Below are 17,929 nucleotides of genomic sequence, written 5' to 3'. Positions count from 1 at the left end.
GGTGGCTGTAAGACCTCTCAACCAGAAGGTTGGGGGTTCGATCCCCAGCTCCTGCAGCCACATTTTATGTGGTCTTGGGCGAGACACTTAACCCAAAGTGGCTCCCATTTCTTCTGTGACCGTGGCGTATAAATGTGTATGTATGAGCTAAGCTAACAGTGATGGCCACTTTACATAGCAGCCTCTCCCATCAGCGTGTGACTGTGTAGCTGTGACCTGCGGGTGTAAAAGCGCTTTGACTAATCAGAAGAATAGAAAAGCGTTAAACAAGCTCACGTCCGTTCAGCATTTACCAAAGTAAAACACCCAGTGGGTTAATAAGACTGTGAGGACTTTTTGAGATAAGTGGACAAATGTTGTGATAAAGAGTTCCAAACTCTGTTAAACTAAAGTTACACAGTCTTCCCTCAGTGACCACCGACTCATCAGAGCCAACCATACGATACACAAGAGCTTTCCGTCTGTGTTTTAAAAGAACACAAATGTGCCACAGTGTTTTCTATAAGAAATGTGATCGGAGAAGTGTGTGTCCACAGCAGGCCCCTGCTTTACGAACAGTTGACGATGTAAAAAATGAGCTTGCGGGGCCAAATGAGAAAGCAAAAAAAAAAAAAAAAAATGTCAGTGATGAATGGTGGAAATTAAGCTAAGTGCTTTAATTTTTTTTTTGCTTTGTTATTCTCACCCGGACTGTTAAACTACTGTAAAAAGCCAACAATGCACAATTCAACAGCCCCCTAAAACCCCCTCACATCAAACATGCCCCCCGCCTCCCCGAACTTCCTCTGCTTACATCGAGAGACTGCATCCACCTCAATTACCGCAGAAGAGTAATTAGCCCAAAAACAGTGTGTGTGCGTGCATCTGCGTTCAGGGAGGTATTCAGGCAGCACGAACAGATTAATTAGGACATTTAACTTCATTTCTAATATAACAAAATTAATCCCATAAAATATGAGGGATCTCGGAGGAGGTGCCTGTCAGCATCTGATGCCTCTCCCCTGTTTGCCATAATCTATTAAAACCTTGCTTTTATCTCACCTCTCCCCTTGTCATACTTTATGGATTTTTTCATAAACACAGCCCATACTTCATAAATGTCTCAATTTTCTAGTCTATTAACATTGCTTCAAAAGCGCTTGATAAAAGAGGAGGGCATGCGTGAAATAATGCACCAATAATACGAAGCGCTGGAGGCTAGAACAGTAGGGGCGGCACTCCGGCGTGCACACTCAGACAATGCAAGGGATGTTATCAAGTTTAATAAAAGAACAAATGATCACTTTCCACCGAGGAAGGAGGGGAGACGGGGCCGGGAGGGGGAACAGTTGTCGAGTAATTGAGTCGATGAAAAATGAGGTCTTGAAGGCTCAGCGGTTTTAGCAGGCAGGAGATTGAAGGATACTTAAATCTTGGGTTTTCTTCACTACGTGTAGTTACTTGCTCCTTTTTGCAGCAGAATGGATGTTAACACAGTTTGTTTTGTTTTTTTTCCTTCTCATTTGACTGAAGGCAAACGTAGAATACCCTGGTTGTTTCCTTCTCCTGAATGCCAGAATTTGTGGGGCTTTTGTCTGGAGAGAGTCAGAGTCAGGTTTTTGTTTTTTTTTTTTTCTTTTGACTGACAGTCGGGCTTCATCTCACAACCTTTCCCCAGTGAGCGTCCATTCACTTTCTGTCTTTGTTCATCACCTGAGTCTGTCTCTGTAGGCTCTACTCATCCTACCCCAAACACTGGGGTCAACTGTCTTCACATGAGCTGGACACACACACACACACACACACACACACACACACACACACACACACACACACACACACACACACACACACACACACACACACACACACTGATCAAACCCAGTAAGACCTTAGCACAATGGCATGTCTTCTGTATGCCCCGAGGCCAGACCTTACCCAGACACGCTCATTCACCTGTGTGCTCTTAGTGATAAACCCTGGCTGTGTGACAAGGTAAACTGGTTCTGTTATTAAAACAAGTCACAGGTGACTTACTTAAACACGCGCGTAACTGACAGGACAGGTATACAGCTTATATACAGCGTTCTGTGACATGCAAATAGATAAAAACAGACAGTCGAGTACACACACACACACACACACACACACACACACACACACACACACACTCACACACAAGAGCTAAAAACGATAAATACCTTGATATTCCAGGTATTTATGACATTACTGTGAACCAATCACACGTATGCATGTATAAGGGACAGCAATGACCAAATAATGATATTTAACACTGTAGTCATGATACAATGTTTACAATTTCCAACATTTATTCCAACATATCTGCAAACAAGACCTCAGCCGAGAGACGTTAACGACTACTTTTATCATTTGTGTCCAAGAAAAAGATTTCTTATTTTTCAAAATTACGTCACCATTTTATTGATAAGAGATAGTTATTTGGTGTTGGTGCATTAATACAATGCTGCCATGCAAGTGTCACGTGTAGATGTCCTTCCCTCTCTTCATAAAGCTCCTCATCCAGAGACGTATATCTGCGTTGACACATTGTTGTAGCTCCTGCTTGAGACAATGTCTGCACTTGTGGATGTGGGTTGGACACTTGTCCCCCTACATGTATGCACATGTATGTAAGCGGTCGAATCCGATCGCCTTATAAATGTGATGAGTGGGCAGTTATTGGGGAGTGCAGGAGGCAGCTAAGGTAATTATGTCTCTCTGAACCCTATGCCACGCGCCTCACGCCCCCTCCTCCTTCCTCTCCTGCTGTGACCTCGTCGAGCCTGACCCACCATGGCAGCGGTCATTGTCAGGAGTCACTGCATTCTCTGCTACATTATCCCGTGCTGCTGCGTCTGCAAGCACCACGTGGGAACAGGCTGGTATCTGCTTGTACCAGGCGAGGACAGGGGAAGGACTGGATCTGTCAGAGTGCATCGACTCTCAGGCGGCCACGTACGCCGGCGCTGCGCCTCTGCCCCGGCCCCTGCCACACTCCCACTCATTAATGGGCCCAGTCGTGACAACTGATCCTAATTGCCTTTGAACAGCTCTTCATGTATTATTGGTGCCTGACTGCCTTGGTTCATGTCAACAAGCCATGGGAAGCAGGGACAGGGTTAGCCACAGCCATCTCCCCTATTCTTTTTTGTTACAGAGAGAAATACAAATATACTGGATATGCAAATACATATACAGTATGTGGGTCATGTGGTAATGTGCATACATGTACAACTTCACCCTCCTTTATTGCACTGGAAACCTCAAAAGAAAAAGTTCTCTTTGTGGTCAGCATCCTAATTGTGCAGGGGTCTTTTAGTTTTTAAGGATATGTGAATGATTGGACTGCTTTCAGTGCAGAAATAATTGCGTCATGAACGTTCTGGCTACATTTTTATGAGTAGATTATTCTGGAGAATTTAATAGAACAACGACAGTGTAATCCGTTATCCGCTTTTTCTATGAAAAAAATATAAGAGACTGCTTTTGAATTTCTATCACATGCTACATGAATGTGTGTGTTTGCTTGTTTGTGTCTGGCTTTGTCACCGCTGATGATGAGTGTCGGAGGGGTGAATGGTTCAAAGACAACAAGGAAGCATCTGAAAAGCATCACAGCAAAGATCCCACCGCCGCAGATATCTGCCACGACACTCAACGCTATTACAATCGCAATCACAAGCACTCAGTCAAAACACATCATTATTTGTAGTCCCATGTGTGAATTATCACCCCATATCCGACTATTTACTTCCCATTTCACCCCTCTATTTGAATACGGAGAGAGGAGAGGTGGGCCTGCTCTGCTTTTTTATTTTTTTTATTTTTTTTTATTTGTGGAATGAAATAACTGAATAGCAAATGCATAGATAAAAAGCATAGCGGCGTGTCCTGTCCACTCCCATCACTGTCTGAGAGAGGAGAGACGTATGACCGTCCCATTACTATGGTAACTAGCCACTATATTCAGAGCTGCCCGGGTGTGTTTCTTCCCCCTGCAGTGACGAGAGGGCATAGCTGACAGGGCCTGCACACACATACACACACACACACACACACACACACACACACACACACACAGTCTGGAAGATGCTCCTTGTGAAATATACACATGTTGCAAATACAGACAAAACAATGCCTTGGACAGTTCCCACACATACTAATGTGGTGACATACAGACTGTAATAGGGGACATTGTTATGGGGAAATGTTACTCCATACTTTTTCAAGAAGTATACTTGTTGACAACAAAAATCTCCAAAAACAATAGACACAGAAATATGAGGAATCAAGCATTGCAATAATTAAGTCCATTTTTGTGTGTATTTTTTGATGCCAGAATAACTGACATTGTCTCGCATTTTTTATGGAGTTGATTTTTGGCAAACGTTATACCGAAGACAAGTCATGATAGATCTGACGCCAGAGCTGCACTGCACATTTCACAGATTATTTCAACTACTCTTATGCCCTGCTGCAGCTCTGTAAGTGTCCTCTAGTTAGAAATGGTTCTTCCATCAACATGCAACAGTGTGCACGGTGTTGCCATTTTGTCTCAGCGTCATTCTTCAGCAGCACTCGACTCATAGAAGGGCTGGCGTTTACTTTCCATTTTAAATTTGGCCACTCGCTCCATCATAAATTTGAAATGGAGCAGTTCTTCTGAGTTGTAACTTTTAACCCGGGTCATTCATTTTTCAAATGCCATTGTAGCATGCTAAACTGAGGCTGAAAAAAAAAACCTGCTGCAGATTAATAATACACACTCCCCCGGTTTTTCTGTGGACATATCAGCATGTTCACTTTTAACAGTACTTTATTATTAATATTATGAATTTATTATGTAAGGGGATGTCAGGTCTAGTGAGTCTAGGTAATGTGACGAAGTTGGGATTTTCAGAGTAAGAGTTTTATACGTCTACTGTAGAGAACACAATATTTTCAACATGCCCTTAGTTATTGATTTGAATATGTCTGGGACAAAAGTGTTAATATTGACACTATTTTTCAGAAGTAAATCTGTAGTTTTAAATTATTTCATTCGATCAAATTTACTGTAAAATACATATTCAATATTCCCAAAATAAAAGTCAATAATTAGAATATTAGAAATTTAAAGACATTGTTTTCTATTTCTTTGACAAAATCTCTTAAAGGCACTTTTAAGCAACATTGGATTTTCAGTCCTTGTTAAGAATTTTAAATATAAAATCCAACCCTCCCCAACACACACACACACACACACACAGCCACCCTTTTTCCTCATTCGTCAGTATGCCTACTGTGCACTGGTGGAATTTGTGGCTTATTTATGCAAATATTTGACTTTACAACAAAAACAGAAAAGGAAAAGGAAAATCCAAGAAGACTTTTGATGCTGTCTGTCTAGGCCAGCTTGTATATGGATTTGTATGAACAGCGGTGCGGCTTCCTTTTTAATGCAGCAATACTGCCATCTGTTGAGACAGAATGGGACTGCATCTCTTTCTCCGCTCCTTTGCATTTTCTTCACTGTCTTCTTCATTCTGTCCTGCGTTTTTTATTGCTCTACTGTCCATCTTCTATAACTCAACTACATGTTTGTATCCATTACAAGCAGCACAGGACCAGGAGAGGAGAGTGAGTGGGCATTTGTGTTTAACTGAATGTTATGGATGCAGATGACTCTCTCTTTGGAGCAGAAGCTTCGTGGCACTGGGTCGAAAGGTGGTTTTGGTGTTGTTGACATTTACACATTTTCATTGAGAAAAGACATTTTAGACTTTGGTTGTACCCTTTATGTCGCACACTCATAGACTAAACTTCACCTCTTCTGACACTTTAACGGCTGTGCCACAGCACATTGTGTTAACATCAACCTTTCAAGCCCAGGTTAAGTTAGTGACTCCATTACCAGCCAGACAGAGACACAGAGCTCCAAAAAGAGAAAAAATATGAAAAGACAGAGGAGACGAGGTGGTCACAGCTGGGAAGGGAGAAAGAAACGGGGGTTTGAGGCTTGCAGTTTCAACATCATTCAATCAGACAACATGCCCCTCAGCTGAAACAGCGAGACCCTCCCCGATTCTCTCGAATTAGGGAGATTAGCAGGAAAGCGCATAATGCAGGATGATGGAATTTGTCATAATTTGCATTGTCCTGGAAAGATTCGGTTTGATAGAGCGATGCATGGAGGGGCTTGTCATGTCCCACGGGCAGGTCATAGAGGAAGCTTGGCAGAAATGATTTTTGCGATATGTGCATCAGTCGTAAAAGCCTCACAACCAATTTGTCAAAAAATGTGAGGTCGGGACAGTTGAAGGCAGCAGGGCATTTTGCCTAACGCAACGAAAAAGCATGCCCCTCCATCACTCTCCCTCCACAGCCCGGCTCTGGTGTGGCACACTACTCTGCAACAGAAGACATTTTTATAGCATCAGCTTAGATTATTTGTTACATTTTATTCCATTTTACTCCATTTTTTTCAAGCATTTCTTTAGACATGAATAAATCACACACAAAAAACATAATTAATCCCTTTAAAACTTGTTTTTTTTCTGTGTTTGTTTGTTTTTGTTTTGATGGTGGGAGGGGTTTATTTATATATTCATTTTTTTGTGCCCATTGGCATTCAGATATGTCTCCCTGGGCATCCAGCAGTCAGACTCTCCTGACCTTGGCTATAGTACTGAGCGGCAGCTCCTGACCAGCATAAAGTTGACCAAAGCTGACATGACAGTGTTACTCTTCCACACGGTTCAGTGTCTATGCACTGGGCATGTTGAGGGCAGACATCCAGTCACGACAGAAAAATACACATAAGCTCAGAGAAGGTGGGGGGTTGGGGGAGAAAAGTGTCCCCAGCTCAGATTGACCACACGTTGCCTCAACAGTGGCTCAGTATAGTTGTATTTTTTTTTTTTTATTAGTCACCTAAAAGTATCATCATGATTACTTTGTGTTTTTAACGTATGCTTACAGTTTGTTTACTGTATAAATGTACACTTTTAGACCTGAGAGAATGCATTCACTAACGCTGTATACTGACTGTCTTTGTGCACTTCATACGGCTATTTATGTCGCCGTTTAAGTAACACTGATTTTGTGTGACAGTTGAGCATACAGGGGTTAGGCTCAAACTGGAGCACAAACAGGAAGCGAAAAATAGATAGTGAAGAAAGAAAGGAGGGAATGAAAAAAAAAAAAAGGCAAAAAAATCTTCTTCCCTCATGAAGCCTTAAATGAGAAGTCTAACACGAGGAGAGATTCTGTAGAAGGGAGGAACAGTTGTGGTTCTCCTGAAAGGTTTGTATTTGTAGAAATTAGGTGTCAGAAGAGGCAGGATTTCCTCGGGGCGCAGCACAACATGAGCCCATCTCTTATCATTTCCCACTCCCAGACGTGATCTGCTTTGAATGCACTAATGCTGAAAGAGCCTCACAGACTTGAAGCCAGTTCAAGATGAAATCACAGCACACATCCCTGACAAACTGCCATCCACCACACAAGGATTAAACAGTCGTCGCATATCAAATCCTTGCCAAAAAGCAGAAATAATATATGCACTTAAATACATTGAACAAAACTTCAGCCTTAGTTTTTTTTATCCCCACATTTTCAACTATTTTGAGCTATTTGCCAAGCCTAAAATATTCAGGAAATGAATGGAAATTATTAAAGTGACTAGAAAATCAAGATGGAAAAGTGTCAGACGTTTTAGGAATTTTTGATGAGGGATTAAAAGTGATAAGAAGATTGTCCCATTTAAAGCAAGTTAAAAGTTAATATATCAAAATACATGCCACATAATGCAGCATTTAAATGAGATGAACATCTCATGCTTTATTTCTCTTCCTTTTATTCTTTTCACCATTTATAAGGTATCCACTTTTCAAAATGGTCTTTAAAACGCACAGTTGAAGAGCTTTGCCCTGCAGCACTGACAATAATACACAGGTTTAATCTTACATAATTACAAGACAATATTGGTGAAAAGATATAGGAGCATCATGTCCAAAACTAAATTTGTACATTTCTGATTTCTGTTGCTAACACTCATCATCATCCCGTTAGCTTAGTTACATGGGTCCTTTCACAAAGGGAGAAGTTGCAGCATATTAATCCAACCTATTTTACTCATTTTGTACCATCATTTTCCTGGTTAAATTATGCATGAGGTCTCAATGGGGAGAAATGTGACCATTAGCATATCTGATAGGAGCAGTGGAGCAGTTTTCCACCTCTTTCTGTCCTTGGAACCAGGCTGAAAAAAAAGTGACTGATCGTCAATACCAGGTTATTTTATCCAGGCCAGACCAGTTCATCTATACCATTCCAAAGCTCTGCTAATGACACATGGAGACACCTTCAACACCAATGTGAATATAGTCTGGCACTGTCTGGTCATCTCTGGATGCTCTTTGACCAAAAAAAAAGTGTAATTAGAAACACCTTAGACACTCCAGCCTGAAACTAGACACCTTCAACCGTTGGAAGCAGACACTGCCCGGGCGCTTCCTGAGTCCATTTACATGTTTGCTGCTGTCTGCGGCACACGGAAATGGACAGAGAGAATGTCTTTAAGTATGGTGACCTTTTGACATGTCATTGGATTGACAAGAAAAGTGATGGCATTGTAACAATATAATAAAGGTCAATTATTCATGAGCAAATTTGCAGATGAATTGGGTAGAGTTAGTTACTTCTTAACTTTGGCTAAGTTGGCTTTCTGAAGTAATTTGTATGTTTGTAGAAAAGTCCACTGTTAAACATTTTGACCAAATTCTAAAACTAAAAAGATTTCTCTATAATGGGTTCACCTCTTACCAAAACACATCCAAACACTTTAACCAATAAATGAAACATGAATTCAATGAAAAAACAATTTTACATTTTCTCCAGATATATTAATTAGAGATTTCTTTAAAAAAAACGAAAAACAATGATAGCAAACAGCCAATGTAATGATTAAGCAGATAGGCAGAAAAATACCCTTAAGGACTTGTAGTATTGATTCACTGAGCCATTTCTCTGTGGGCCATTTAGACCGCTAAGGCTTACATTTGGAAAATACTTACCTTGTTATAGAAAGTTTAATGTCATATGCTATTATTTGACCCTCATGAATATTAAAGGACCCCATCTCTGGCCTATTAAAAATGCATGTGGCATTGTGGTTGTTGATCACGTTTAGAACGCCCATGCAAATTGGCCTGTCTTCCCTGTCAGGGCCTAAGATGAATAATGTAGTTGTGTTGTATATTCAGGGACACACCATTGACAGTCAATTATCAAGTTTGATTGGTGTGTGAACTTATTCTTTTGAACTGTTAATTTTATGTAAATAGTATTCGCTCTCCCTTCTCTACTGTCTCTCCCCCAGCCAGGTTCAGCACAGAGAGATGTGCCCCCGTCATCACAAACCCCCAAACCCCCCAATTCCACCTCCCACTAAGAGTAACCAGAGTGGGATCCTTAATAATTGATCATCACACACCTGCTCGGTGGAAGCTATGGGAGTCTGCCTTTAACAGTCAAGGGGCCCCATGCTAGCCCCTTTTGATATTCAAATCGACAAATGGTAGCCTGCCTTTATAAATCCAAAATGGAGCAAGCTTTTTTTTTTTTTCATGAGGACGAGCTTGTTAAGAGAATCTGACCACCTCATACAACCTGATGGAGCCCTTTCTTGTTGTAGGGGGATATGATGGTATTTGATGGCTCATAAATGGAATGCCATTGGCAATTTGTTGTTGATGTGTGGGAATCTTGCTCTGAAGTTCAGCAGATATATTAATAGAAGTGCTTGGGCAGGTTGTGTCTGCAGGTAGATGATCGAGTGTTTGATCCAACTGGTTGATAACAGTGAGACCTTATTTCCCTTTCCTGTTATTTTCTCCCCATATCGTGTCTTGCACACACCATAAAGATTCATCTAAGTTGACAAGTGATCCCAGGAGCTGGGGATCATGGCAAACCCATCTGATTATGGAAATTGCAACGATCACATTTGCCCTATAGCTAAATAGCTAAATAAATGTGTGCCAAGCATCTTGTTCTTCTGCTATTCCATAAAATGCATGTTCATAAAACAGATCTCTCGAAGGGAAATTTTACGTCTTTTTCAGTTCTTCATTGAACAAGTTTTGTAATGGCCTATCTGCAGTTGTTTGAAATGAGCTGGAGAATACATTTGGTTAAGAGGGTTCTAAATGTTAAGTAATACCTCTGGCCTATTCATACCCTGGTATCCACGCTGAAAACGTGATACCCCGGCTGTGTCTTTGCTAATAAGCAAAAGACCTTGTCTCAGGCCTTGCATCCATTGATTCAGGACGTCTTGATCCTCCCTGGAGATCTGCATGTGCTTCAGGGTCCTCGCGTAGGCCAGCAATTATCAACATGTCACCAACAGCTATTTGCATTGACCAGCAGCTAGTGTCCGGCGTTAATGCCATCCAACCTCAAACATTGGCAAGCCACAAGGTCTCTAAAGACCTGACCTCCTTAATGCCACTCCTCATCCCCACTCATCTCCCTGCATTAAGCAGATAGATTTTTTTCAGGTATGCATTATACAAGAAGCTTAATTCTAACAGAGGTATTTAACAGAAATTGAGCTTATTATCACAGAGGTGATTAGGCCTATAAATAACACTGGTGCTCGAGATACATTGACAGGATTCTCGCTGAATTCCTGCTTGTGAAATAGGAGTTGTTGGTGATAAGATGCGAGAAAAAAAGGCAAAGGTAGACTTGTTAATTAATGCAGTGCTACTCAAACAAAAGATTATAATTAATGTTAATTTGATTGTCGCACCTAGTTGATGAGTATTCTTTTTTTTTTTTTATAAAAGTCATTTTGGAGTTTGATGACTGGTTTCTTGTAAACTTTCCTTTAGAAATATACCTCCTACATCTTCACTCTGTAGCCTTGATGGGCAGGTTTCACTCCAGGAACAATAGGTTTATATTCCTTTTATTTAGCAACACTTCTAAACAACAACAACATTTCTGTGAAAGACTATTAGTGAGTATTAATTGGAAGTGAGATGCTCGGCTTTTTCCTAGTCCATCGGTTAGCTACGTTGTTCCCAAACTTTGCAATGCCAAGGGACCCCCGTAAAGCATTAGCTTCTGTCAGGGACCCCCATCTTGAAATACAATATCTCAATGGCTATTGTATAGTTTGAAATGTGGTACTGACATATATGTGCTCCCTAGTATTCATTTAAATAGGTTTGGTTGTTTCTAAACTATTGTAGCTCCACCGTCTTTCCATATTTCACTAGTTGTGTTTGTGACCAAATTCTACAAAAAACAAAAGACGCAAAAAACGTGTTATTAGTAAGCAAATGTTAGCAGTGAACATGACAAACATACACCTACATTAGCTTCAGCATTCTGACTGTCACATTTTTATGCAGCAGGTTTTACCCCCTTATAACTAACAATATTCCTTGCATGCTTTTTTTTCTCTCCAGGTTGATCAGTCGGTTTTCTGTGCAGGCCAGATCGCTTTGGTCCCCTGCACCATGCAGTTGGTGAACGCTGGCGCCAGGACGCAGGCCCATTTGTCCTTCAGCTACGTGAAGAAGGTTCTGGAGGCGGTGATCGGCACTCTGACTGTAGCTCATGTCCTGCAGGCCCATTGCTACACAACAAGACACCAAGACATCCCCATCATCAGGGCCGTGTGGGAGAGCATGCTGAGGGCCGCTGAGGAAGAGAAGGTCAGCCACTGCGGAGTGAGAGTGTCGTTTGGGAAGTTTATACAAGTGGTTAAGAAGAAGAGCACTGACTGGCTGTTTTATTATAGATGCAGAGGAAATATTGATCACGCTTCTAATGTGATACTACAGCCACATAGAATGAACACATGTTTAATGGATTAGAAGACGGTGTCGATAAATAAGTAAAGAAAGGAGAAACTTTATACGTTATGCAAGTTTTTTTCAGAGGCCTTTCAGAATTACATTTCACAGTTGTGAAATAAGTGAAAGTTCCTCACCCCTCTCTGCCCCCCTTGAGACCCAAGTCGCTGCGACTGATATTTACCAGCGAGCGCGCTCATGAAAAGTTGATGATGTGGGAAACGCTGGTGTCTTTGATAATGCGGAGCTTGGCACAGAAGCAGATGTCTTCCTCAGAGCTTCCCTAATCCTTTGCCCCCACACACCATTTTGGAGCTCCGTTCAACTCTCAGAGCAGCTTATCCCCCCCCCCTTTTTCCTGCCACCTCCCTCCATCCCTCCCTCCGCTCCACCACGCCGGCTTACAACCCCTGCTCCGTACGTCTAATAGGGGCACCAGTCTCCCTTGGCAGCCCTTCTCCTCCCACTGTAATCTGTCTAGCCATGGGAATAGGGCCTAAGGGAGAGGCGGGAGCCCACCTCCAACATGTGGCTCTGTTCCTCGACAAACACTAAAAGACTGGAGAGAAGATGTCAACATTGTGTCAGTTCCATATAAGTGCAGAAGTATATGAAAAATTAAGTTATTCAATTCCAGCAATGGTTGTCTGTAAGCTTTAAAGTGTGAATTTTGGAGTTCCAATTAAAAAAAAAAAAACAGGTGTCTGTTACGATGGATTGGATTGGATATATACCGGTGTTGGCTTGAAAATGTACCAGTAATTTAGCATGCAGATTAGGTTGTTCAGATATCAAGGCTAACCCGGGGCAAAGCTTTGGGAGCCGACACGACTCACCTGATGTGAGAGATCACTGAAGATGGACAACATCCTCCATCTGTTGTCCTTCCATGAGATACTGTATGTCGGAACAATCAAAAAAAAATATTGTTACTAATTGACAGCTCCGTTCGTAAACAGTCGAGCTCTCCCCTGAAGAATAGAGCATCCTGCTTAGGTGGTGGATGACTGACCTGACCCTGTTCGGTTTCTCCCCGGGGGCAAACCATCAAGGTGGGACTTCCAAACTCGGCCTTCACACTTTCCCCTCTCTTCCAGTTGAAGAACAGCTGTATAAAGGGAGGTGGGGGGGGGGCTCTCTCCCTGGGGTGAGGATTACACAAAGCACCAGTGCTCATTTAAATGGACTGTAATTAGAATGTTTAGCGCAGGTCAAACACTGAAAACCACTCCCATGGATAGCAGATAAAGTAACCGACGCTCGCTGGCAGAAACACTAAACTCACCGGTACAGCCCTCTTTGAACTAAAGCCTTAGAGAGCTTTTGATGGAGTTTCACACACTCAAACTACTTCACATTTACCATTGTTTTAAGGGTGAGTTCCACGAGGGAATGCAAAATGGTTACATTTTTTTCAGCCCTGGAACTTTTGCATCCAGTCACTGAGAAAAATGTCTGCGTGAATCTGAATCTGCTCTTTTAATCCTTCACTGATAAGGTGTTAAGTCTAATATCATATGGCATTTATATATATCAAACTGCCTGCTCAGACACCCCCGACTCCCACCCTGTCTGACAATGAATATTTCCCTCTGATCAATTTAACATAAAAAGAATTATAAAAACTATTCTTAAACTGCAAGTTCAAAATTCAAATTCAAAAAACTTTATTTGTCCCTGGGGGGCAATTTAAGAAAGAAGTGGCCCACTCAACAACCCCGGCAATCCCTGGCTCTTGAGGCCCATCAGTCTACATGGTTGAGTTGTGGGGGCCATGTGGGGGCCATGTGGTCGGGTTGGTCGTATCAATGTTGACAACACTTGGAGCTTGTGTGTACGGAGCTTGGGTCTGCGAAAATATGAGGCTATATTATGCTGCACAGTAACCTTAAATTTGATTGATTTTTTTTTGGGTCATCTGATTAGTTCATCATAACAAAATAAAATAAAGAAATGGGAAAATGATTCCAAATGTTCAATAACTGCTCGGAAGAAAAAATCTACAAGTTTCAATATAAATCATATAAAGAATATAAATATGTCATGCTGTAGTTACTTCAGTGTGAATTAGTAAGGAAAACATATTGTACTTTAATGTGCATTCTGGAGACATTTTAAAGCACAACTTTGGTTAAGTCCTTATGACTTACACTTTTGGATCCATGTTGAGATTTAGGGTCGCGACCTCTCGATTTATCCTTTAAAGATACGTCGGGTGTATTTTCAGACACGACCATCTGCAACGTACACTGACAGAAATACCACAGTCTGTGAAGAAGCCACGGGGCCATGTTGTTGCTGTGCGTTGATAATTTCTCTAATCAGGTGGATAAGGAAGCTTGCAGGGTTAATTGGGAGCATACTGGAGTCGCTACGAGTGTGAAATTGTATTTACGGTGCATTAAACCACAAAGAGCTTGTTTGTCGGCGTGCGTCAGAGGCTTTGATGAACAGGGAGATTTTGATGTGATAAGTCAATAAATCTTAAACGGAAATCTCTTTGTGTGGCAATAACACATTCTGATAACATGTCAGAAAGTTTAAAAAAACAATAATTATCAATGCAGATTTGATTATTTATTTTGTTTTTAATTTATTTTTAAAATGTGAAAAAAAATGTCAAGACATGAATAAAATTTGGATTGATAATTAATTTGACTTGATAGTATTGAACTTCTGTATACTGAAGTACAGTTTTTTTTTATATTTAGCTTGCTTACTTTAGACACCCAGGCTTCTTCTATGGTTTTAATGCCCCCTCCTGCCCTTAAACTTTTACTCACCCCACTCTCATGGCCCTGTGTGCTTCATTTACACCAGAATGTCTGCCGTTGAAGAAAAAGAGAGTGAATGGGCAGGGATATTATTGCAGACTGACAGCACTACAGTAAGTGCTGAGACATAGAGCCACATGCTGAAGGTGTCCCGCTGGGCAGGAAATGTAGGGGAACTGGCTAAGCAGCGCACTCCCATCAGCTCCCTGCTGTTCCCCGCCTTTACACCACTTCCTTATTACCGTGTTTACCGTTCGGCTTTCACGCCTCTCGGCCCTCCGACCCGCCGCACGCTCCAGGCGCACCGACGAGAGTTAGAGGGAGGAAAGTGGGGAGAAAGAAAACAAACATAAAGAGAGGCAGGTCACACCCCATCAGTGTGTAGAGCTGAGCGCAGCAGATCCAGACTTCATGCGTTTACCTGCTGCCCACGGAGCGAGAGAGCACTGGGGAAATGGCTGCAAGCCGGAACCTGGTGTGGGATGAAGTAATGAGATGGATTGTGTTAAGTGGCTGATGGAGAACAGAACAGAGCCCCACACAGACACACACACACACACTGCCACCTGCTGCCTCCTGCCTGTCCTTCCATGCCACTCCAGCACTCAGCTACAGCACATATCAAAGTTTGAGTTTTATTGGATTCATTAAATAATTGATCTCTGGACAGGTAGGGATGTCAGCTAGTGTTCTCCCCCCTCTCACTCTTCTGGCAGGAGCTCGCACTCAGAGCCAAGTCTGACTCGTTCACACATGTACATGCAGAAACACACACACACACATAATAAATGCAAGATTAGCACATCGAGTTCCACAGAAGTGCTGAACAAACTTTCCGAAACGTAACATTTCGGTGGTTACATTAATAAAGAAACAAATCAGGATTGATGTAACCTCGTCCGACAGCTCGGACAAAAAGTCGAGCAACTGTGCCGTGACAATAAAGTCCTGCCAGAGGCTGGAACTGCAGTGCAGAAAGTCCCCTGATCTCCTTTGTGGATGGTCGGTTGGGTAGAGTTCCTCAGCACACAAGGCCTGCAGGGTGGCCTTTAAGCCTGGCTGAGCAGGACCCCCCTGTCCTGTCACTTCTCTCCACAGTTCCCACTCTATGTTCCATGTTCAATCACTATTGACAAGTGGAGGAGCAGTTCCCCCTTCAGGAGAATACCTAGCCTGCGCCAGAAGTGCTAATATAACATTTATCAAAGCATCGGACACGTATGTGTGCTGTCATTTTGTCTGACATGCCAAGACGTCCGCCATTGTTCTCGTTGCTCTTGAGGTTGTTATTGTTGATCACAGCAAACCTCGGCTCTCTTCAAACTGCGAGCGGAGTAAAGAAATGTTAACCCGACCTGTGCCAGCGGGCTCCTTTTGGACACTCGCTTTCAGTCTCCACTCAAAGAAGCGAGCGGTTAGTTGTTGATACACAATTAAGCGTTTGCAAAAGTTTAATCTGAAGGTAAGTGCAGCCTCAGTGAATCTGTCTGATTGGGTCATGACGGGCTCGTCTGATGAAGGGACAAAGAGGCCGGCCACAGCTCTTGTCAATGATTTCTCTCTCTCTTTTTTTTTTGTGTGTGAGTGTGCGAGTGAATATCAAAATAAAATGTATGTAACCTGTTATTAGTCTGCTCTTACAAAGTGGGGTGTAAGTGGAGGAAAATTGATCCAGCAAATTGAAAAGGGGGTTAAGTGTTTTTGCCCTATCGACTCCGACTGGAATGACGGTTATATAAAACACTCATTTCTCTCCCATTAGCAGATGAAGCCATAGCCAAGTATTATTAGAGGGGGCCACATTGTAGCACTGCTTCAAGACATTTTGTTACCGCTAATGGCCCCCGAGTCCAAAGGAGAGAAAAAGGCACACATTTGGGTTCTGTGGATAAAATTGAGGCAGTTTTCCACTTAACGTTTGGGCAGAAAAACCGCCGTAATGTGTTGTGAGTGATCTTCTTATGAAGGTTAGAAGTCATCGTGCAGAGGGCCTGTCATGTTTGCTGTGAAAGTAAATGTATTTGTGTGTGTGTTTTTTTTTTTTGGGGGGGGGGGTGGCAGATTCAAACAGTATGGATTCTTTCTGAAGTGTTTTGTACACTATCATTACCAAGGGTCACCTCACAATCTCATTTTAATTGATACTCTGTCAGTCTGTCAAGAGAAAAGCCTTTCTTAGTGCTGTGTAATAGAATTCTATGGAGTGCTTTATGATAATGTTTCATGTGTATTGAGGTTGTTTTGCTGTGTGGTCTCAGCAGGAGGGCCATATACATGATTGAAGTGCTACAAGTATATAATTTCCCAGCCAGCTAATTTGAATCAAATCTCTCTGCGTTGCAGGACTTGTTGTGGGGGCCTGAGCTCAAACCTCCGCCATTGTTTGTCGCCACGGTGCCCGCCTTACCCCGGAGTGCGACGGTCGAGCTTCACGTCCACGCGGTTCAGGATGAGCCAACCAGAAGGACTTCTCAACGCGTGACCACGAAGTTAGCGCACGGCTCCATCGAGTGCCACGGCGTCATGTCCGCCGACACGTCCAGCGCTTCACTTTCCCTCTCCCTCAGCGTGCCGGACGACCACCTGGAGGTCGGCGGTGTGAAGGGCGTGACGGAGGAAGTCGCGGCTACGTTCGTTAAAGCCGTGAAGAAAATGAAGGCGGAGCTGGTGCCACTGTGTGCTAGAGTGTTCTACAAGTGCAGCCACTCACAAGCACAGGGGATTGTTGAAGGTGAGCCACTAAAACACAAAGTATAAGTTTAAAATTGTTCCAATATTTGGCCTCATTAGGAGCACTTTTTGAAAATAAGTTGTTTGAAGGCAATACTCCTGAGACACACTGCTTTTGCAAGTTAAGCCCCACATCACTGTATTAATGGAAACAAAGTGACAGCCCGCTCTATGTGCACCCTCTTCTCAAAGAAAGTTTGGCATGACATCAGTGAAGTAAATTCCATGAAGTATTCTAGGAAGCGGTCTCTCCAGAGGATCTCCACTCCTTCCTGTGTTTAATTATCACAGTCATTTGTTGTGTCTGCACTGTGTACAGTAACCCGAGCAGCTGGCACAGTCTTTTGTCATCATTACGCTTTCATACGCCGACGTCTCCTGCTCCCAGGTTCTCGACAAAGCAAATGTGGAGCGGTATTTGTTCCCATCCAGAGAGATGTTCTCTCTCGGAGGGGAAAAGGGCGACGAGCACATCGATCACACGGGCTCACTTGTCAAGTCATCGCCGAAGCAGTCAATTAACATTTTTTGAGTCTGAGCCAAACCAGCCATCTTTCTGTCATTCTTTGCTTT

At 42.6% G+C, this 17,929-nt stretch overlaps 1 protein-coding gene across 1 annotated transcript in view; it reads left to right on the top strand.

Moving 5' to 3' along the window:
* dph6 (diphthamine biosynthesis 6) overlaps positions 1 to 17,398 on the top strand; it is a 49,615-nt gene extending 32,217 nt beyond the window's left edge. The window contains exons 13-14 of the mRNA XM_079369633.1: positions 11,463 to 11,711; positions 16,970 to 17,398. Coding sequence (XP_079225759.1) covers positions 11,463 to 11,711; positions 16,970 to 17,383 — 663 coding nt within the window. The 3' untranslated portion in view covers positions 17,384 to 17,398. The remainder of the gene's footprint in view (positions 1 to 11,462; positions 11,712 to 16,969) is intronic.
* The last annotated feature ends 531 nt before the right edge of the window (positions 17,399 to 17,929 follow it).

This window comes from Symphodus melops, assembly GCF_947650265.1.
Source record: "Symphodus melops genome assembly, chromosome: 19".
Taxonomy (NCBI): Eukaryota; Metazoa; Chordata; class Actinopteri; order Labriformes; family Labridae; genus Symphodus; species Symphodus melops.
The sequence above is the reverse complement of the archived record's forward strand: the minus strand, read 5'-3'. Positions and strand labels throughout refer to the sequence as shown.